The 7,011-nt window shown below is 40.1% G+C and overlaps 1 protein-coding gene across 1 annotated transcript; it reads right to left on the reverse strand.

Annotated features, from left to right (window-relative positions):
* Positions 1-990: 990 nt before the first annotated feature.
* Positions 991-1,950, reverse strand: LOC145448792 (kelch-like protein 7). The gene has a single exon (XM_080327243.1). It carries the CDS (start codon positions 1,948-1,950, stop codon positions 991-993), a length of 960 nt encoding a protein of 319 aa, XP_080183369.1.
* Between the last annotated feature and the right edge of the window lie 5,061 nt (positions 1,951-7,011).

Below are 7,011 nucleotides of genomic sequence, written 5' to 3' on the forward strand. Positions count from 1 at the left end.
TGACAAATCTTTACATGAAAAAACTTTATTTTAACAGGATCAGGCCGCATGAAGAATCCCAGTAGTTACATCACGTATTATGGTAGAAACAATGAAAACAATTTGTAATACAACGAAAGATACTTTCCTACATTCTCGGGTAAGAAAGTGTCAGCCCTTACTAAGTAGTTTGCCAAGAAAGGACAAAAAACGTTTAACAGCAGCAGTTGTGTGCTGACAACACTGAAATTGAGCGTACAGTGCAGGTGAAACACCATGTTGCTTCATTCTGACAATACTGTCTACATCACAATTTTTCATCGTGCGCTTCTTGATATAAGAACCAAGCAATGTCCACTCAGTCTTATTTCAGAGGATATTCCGGTACGCTGAGCGTAACACAATGTCAACCTGTTTGTCTCATTTGAATGTTAATAATTTACAAGGACAAGACAATAGGCCGTCAACAACGGTAGGCCTATAAAGTAGACTACAAGCTGTAAAATATCAAATGATAAGTTCATCGACAGTGCAAAATCTACGATACAAACGCAATGCAGGTTACAAAAATCTTTTGACTTTGTAAACAATTTTGACTTTTTTCACATGTTAGAAAACAAATCACCTTAGTGATCACCTAGCACCAATGAAAACTAGAACAGAAAAATGTACTTTTTTATCATACTACTTTACTACTGTGACAACGTATGCAGTCAATCTATTTGTGATATAGCAATGGAGATTCAGTAAAACGCAAAATCATTCAATGAATGAGAATTGTCGCTCACAAGTCACACCAGCGTATCGGGAACAATCCGAAAATTGTAAAGTATACAGCGATTTTTATCAACATCGATCGCTTGATGACTTGAAATTGATTCGTAAATTTTTCTCCGAGTCACGCGTCAATCCACATTTCTGAAACGCCCAGTCAAGTCATTTTTGCAAAGTGACTCGGGTCAAGTCAGTAGTACGAAAAAGGTGGCTCGAGTCATCCCAACACCGCTGGAGTCATCCCAACACTGCTGTAAAAAGCAACCCGATGATCGTAATGAAAAAATAAAATCCAAGAATATATTGAATAGTCTTCAGCACTGCAAAGAAACAACTGCGGATAATCGTCCCGATACTAAATTCCTGTGCAGTTGTTTGCAGTTCATTTATTCCATCACCGGTAATATCACATGGTCTTTTAAATGAAACCCATTCACCGAGAACAGTATCTTGAATGAGTTTCAAACAATCTACCGAAGTCGTAACCAGTTCCTCGCAACAGATATTCTCGCTCAGAAATTTTCGGGGCACGCAGTGAAGGTCAAGCATTTTGAAAAGATCCTTGAAGTGTTTTTGCCTTTCACGGCTTTGGTTGGTCCAGTACAAGATACCAAACCATTTCTGCATTTCCAATGATGAGTGGCCTTGTTCTATGAATTCTATGCAATGCACAAGGCATACATAGTCCAACGACAGAAAATCAGCGGTTTTTCGAAAATTTTCAAAATTAGCAGTAAGAAATTTCTTCATTGATAATTTGAGAGAATCCTTATCATAAAGACGGATCAAGCCTAAGACTTTCGCACAGCTTTGTGCGTCAATGTTTTCAGTCAGGAATTCAACACAAAGCTCGGACAATGCTGTCAATTGCATCATTTCGGAAGCATCCAGAAGTTCCCGTACTATATCCATCGAAACTCCTACGGTCCCAGAATAAATGAAATCGATGCACTGCTTCACCACTTCTGGAATCATGGCCGATAAGTCAACAATGCTCGTCCAATCTTCCTCAGTGTTACTCAAAAACATTTCTCTGAAATATTCCGTGCTTGACGCTAGTACAACTTTATGAGCCTTTACTTCGAAATTCCCACATTTTATAGTGACATCACAAAGTTCCCCATCCGTTTTGAGTTTCAGCACTGAAGCCTGTACTTTACCAGTGTGATGTTTAACAGTTTTATAAACAAGCCTCATATTCAAACTCCCAAAAATCTAGTAAATCACAAAAATAGTAAAGTTCTGCACACTTCGAAAATAAAATACAGTTCGGGATTACTCGGGAATTCGATTTGCCTAATATCAGTATCACCTTTGCTTGATCCGAGTATTTAAACTTGGAAAATAAACCATTCATGAATGTTCGAAGCACAACATTAGTAATTAATCAAGTTTTAATATATTTCTTCCAACCTGTTAATGTTTTAAAGAACTGATAGTGTTTACAACAATGGTTCCCAGTAGGGATTGGGATCTGTGATAAGGTTTCCGAGTGTTGGTGCTTTCATTGGAAATTGATAAAATTAGGTAACAATCAGTGATGTGGCTACAACTATATTCATGGTTGATGGGGCACTGACCCCTTTCGAGACCGATTTACAAATATATAAAACCAAATGTTAACTGGCGACTTCACACTCTTTTCATATTAGCATTTTTCACACACGTCCAACGTAAGAAGCGAGTACATATTCACAATTAAAGGTACGTGTGTATGGAAAATACACAAGAGTTACATGAAAAAGGAAATGCATTTGCTCTGCAGTACCAGTTGGCCGTCGTAACTCCACGTTTGATACTGTACCGTCGGTTTGCAAAGTCGACACACAGCGCATTGTTGCATTCCGCTGCAATTCTCGGGTTGTTGCCAACAATCAATGAGACTTCTGTTCCTCACCTTGTTGTTATTTTTCCACGTCTAAGATGATATTATTAATATTCGAATTTTCGGAAACAGGAATTTCGGAAATTTAGTCTTTCATTAACATTGATAAAAGATACCAGTACGCATTGAAGGGTCAGAGTTATTAGACAATTCTCTTTTGCTCATCCTGACTACTGGCACTATCTCATGTATGCCTCCCCTGCTTGGACAAACAATATCCAACTAATTTCCCGTGAACGGAATGCGAACATTGAAAGCTCAACGCAGGATGTGTTCAATACTTTGCCCACCACGATCTAAAGTGTATACTTGAGTTTAGAAATGTTTGTCTTCAGTATAATTGTCCAGCAGAATCCTTTTGGCGTCGTTATGAAGTTATACATTAACCAAATATATAATTCATTCTCCAAGATGCGATAAACAACACAACGCAGCAATAAAATACAGCTCACTGGGGCTGTAGGCTACATGTACTGTACACGGTGTAATGTGTATACAACTGTCGCGGCTTCGTATTCACAGTAATCATATATCTATGGGTTCGAAGAAGCTGCGGTAATTTTTGAGGATTTAGGCTAAATATTATTTGGTGCTGTCGCTGAATGAATATATATGGGTGAATGTCACGATAAGTGTCGATAATAAGCCGTTCAAATCTGCTGGAACCTTCACTGCTTCACTGCTCTTCTGATCGTCATCGATCGATACGTAAAGCAGAAACAGCCGAGTAGGCATGATTCGACGTCGAGAAAATCGGTAGGACTACACGTTTGTGGTGTTGCGCCCGATTACGATATTATAAGCTGTAACCTGTAGCGAATTCGGCCCAATACGTCATTTGGCGACATAGTTTATTATTAATATAAAATAATAAAGTGTACACGTGCTATAAGAGCATGTGCGCTACGGACTACAACGGAGGCATAGCAATACAAGGCAATTGTAATCGATGCGTCGCTGGGTGTAGATACTGCAGTTTGAAAAAGCATAAATTCATTGAGTTTATAAACGTTGATAATGCCTTATGATACGTGTAGATTGTATTCAATCATCTACGTGTATCTTGGAAGTTTCTAATATAGAAATTTACGCTTCTTTGGTCGATTTAAAATAAATAAAACATTGTGCTATCGACCTTTTTGGCTTATCTTATGATTCCAAACGTACAACAACAGAGGGACCCAAGAGCGGACTCCTATTAAAATCTCAATTCAGCCCCAGAGTTCGGGAGTTTTGAAATCCTGCCCTAGTCAATAAGAAGATTACAAACATATCTACATTTCCCAGTTAGTGTGTGTATATGCCAGACAATGTACCAGATACCGCCATTGTCTTGCTAGAGCGGTCGTTTTTAAACTTTTCTGACTTATCGCTCCTTAGCTTGCTTAAAATATCCTTATCACCCCCAAAAACATGTGGTCATCGGTAAGGTTATCCTTCCAATTTTCTGTAGTATTCAAGCAGACTGTATCAACTCACTCGGGTAGTTTTTATGGTATAGGCCTAAGAGAGATGTGGTACCGAGGATACACTGGGGCCGAAAATAATCTCTTAATTACAGTACTCGAGCTTATCTACAATTGCATGCTGGCAGAATCTTTCCTCATATGCAAAAAACTTCGACCTGCGTGAGTGATGGGGTCGGTGACAGATGATTGATGTTTTGGGAGGTGTCAAATAATTTTGGATCGACTTATATATTTTTCTATATCACCTTCTGCACTAACAAACCAGCCACAATTTTAATAGAAAGTGTAAGGCTTGTAGCAGGGTATATATTGGCACATATCTTATAATTTAATGCCATCCTTGCTTGGACTATTTTCAATTCTAATACAATCTTCATAGGGTGGGGGTCTATGGTAACATAGCCAAATCAGACACAAAATAGTTGGACCCACTAATCACTCAACAACAAAAACACGCCTAGCCTACATATGTAGAGGCTGTAAATCATAGATACCTGCAAGGGTGTTTTATCGCTAAAACATGGTATTTGAAAGTCAAAATGTCGATTTACGGGTAATACGTATGTGCCAATAATTTTGCAAGTTCGGGCGTAAATCGAAACTTGATTTTATGCCAACATTTGAGTTGATATGATATATTTTATTCTTGAAGGTGGCGACGAAACAATTTTCATGGGGTTTCTGCAGCTTAGAATACAGTACACAACAAAACAAGATGAAAATTTGAGTTTTTGAACGTATGTGTCATATGTCCCATGCACCATGGACATGTACCTTTGGACCCACCGGGTGGGGACCGATGATACTTTCAAGCAACAAATTTTTAACGTTTATAAATATTTTTTGAAAAGGTGTATATTAATCTATAGCAGTGGTTCCCAACCTTTTTCGACTCATCGCCCCCTTTTGAAGCTCCACACCGATCATCGCCCCCCAAATATTGGGAACCGAAAAACAGCACTTCGTCAGTCCCCCCTAAAAACGTTGGTCTTTGGCCCCATATGGTGATAAACTAAACCCCAGACCCCCCTCAGCCAGTGTTTTTTTTGTCGCTACATATCAGCTATACCCTATTTCATGTACTGTTTGTTGAGTCACCGTATTTCGCCTAAAGGCGTGAAGCGTGACAAATTTATGTAATGCAGGTATGAATCGGTCAGAATGGTCGGGAATTGCATATATATTGGCATATTGCTATCAATTTTTTATCCTATTTCTGCTCACGTAATCAGATTTACCGGTAGAGCTGAATGTGGTGTGTTGGAAAAGGTAGGACCTCTAAATAATAATTAAACATAATCGGGCGGAATCGTTGTTATATTGACTTCGTTACATGATGCTATTTCGTGACCTCCTATACTGCTATGTCAGAAGATATGGAAAACGTCAAAACGTACCAAACTAAAAGACGCACATGATTTCAAATTGGTATTTCTTTACTGGCAAATAATTTTTTCGTTGCGGGATGGCATTTGTCCTGTGGGGTTAAGGTCGCCAGGACAGGAACATTCGACGCCAGCCATTGGACGCCTATGGACAATTACACATATATGTATAGTATATATATCGAAGTTTTCGGTCAGCACAAGGACATTCCTTTTCCGCCAAGGTCTTCTCGCTGCTGGCCGTTCTGTGGCACACTTCTCGGAGACGCATGTTACATGTCCTATAACTTCATATGTCTTGGTGCGTCGTGGCGCAGTAACGGCCGACGCCGAAGACTCCCATTTCCATAATCATGCGTACTTTTGTTGCGTGACGGGTACTTCAAAATCAAGATATATGAAAGTAATAAATCGCGCACAGCGCGAAACTGTTTTGAATAAGTTGCATGAATTTCTAAAAAAATTCTCTATAATTTATGTTAATTCAAGACATAATTTTGGGACCCCTTCGAGTTCGCCCCCCCCCCCCCCACTTCCAATGGGGGGGGTTTGGGGTGCGGTAGTTACGATGGCGACTCAAATATAGCCGTTTTACCGCGCCATCGCCCCCCTATTGCCCCTTCGTTGTTTTCGCCCCCTATCACCCCCTTCGTCCGTTTTCGCCCCCTATGGCCCCCTTCGTTATTTTCGCCACCTGGGGGGCGATATCCCCCACGTTGGGAACCACTGATCTAGATGTCCCCGATAGGTAGAGTTTGGGTCGAAGTGTTGAGTCAGCAAAAGATCTGCTATTCTCGGCGGAAGATTCGAGGGCCAGAGATCATTTTACAATTTTGGATCCATCGGTACGACATCTCCACTACTAGCCTACTTCCATTCAACCCTTGTTTTGCCCCCGTATCTCAAAATCGCCCACTTTTAGAACTACATATCTAGGGCCTAGACGAGTGATTTCCAACCATGACTCTTAGAGCCACATGCAGCTTCAATCCAGCCTTTTCATTGACCCCGGGTCATCCCACAAAAATAGGATTGACTATGGTTGGATAAACCGCGAAGCCTATGAACCGGCTCTTTGACTCTTTGATTAAGGTGCTTTAATAATTCCACGAATACACATGCACAATGCACATGCATACCTTATCTTGCCGAGAGGTCGAACCTTATCATGGAACAATGCATTCTCTCGCCATTTGCATTGCTTCTCTCAATACCAGATTTTTACCAAATGCAAAATATATGTTAGTGCGGCGATTCATGGGGCAATTTAACTCCCAAATCGAGTTCACGCGATCGTTTCATACGCGCCAATCATGTATATCATATCAGTAATGAACTTGATAATTAATCCCGGTAGCGCAAGTCACCTTGAACTTCAAACGAACAATGGCGCATACGGTCCTTGCATTTGTATTACATGAGCGTACACTAACCATAACACTAACAATGTTGACAAACCAACATCCGAAGGAACTACTCCACACTGTTTTGACGCAATGTCAGTCAAATTTTAAACACA

This window comes from Botryllus schlosseri, chromosome 10 (assembly GCF_051294905.1).
Source record: "Botryllus schlosseri isolate E-star chromosome 10, Bs_hap1, whole genome shotgun sequence".
NCBI lineage: Eukaryota > Metazoa > Chordata > Ascidiacea > Stolidobranchia > Styelidae > Botryllus > Botryllus schlosseri.

Bases quoted from the DNA above. Each gene is read 5' to 3' on its own strand.
- LOC145448792 (XM_080327243.1), bottom strand. From the start codon at position 1,950: ATGAGGCTTGTTTATAAAACTGTTAAACATCACACTGGTAAAGTACAG.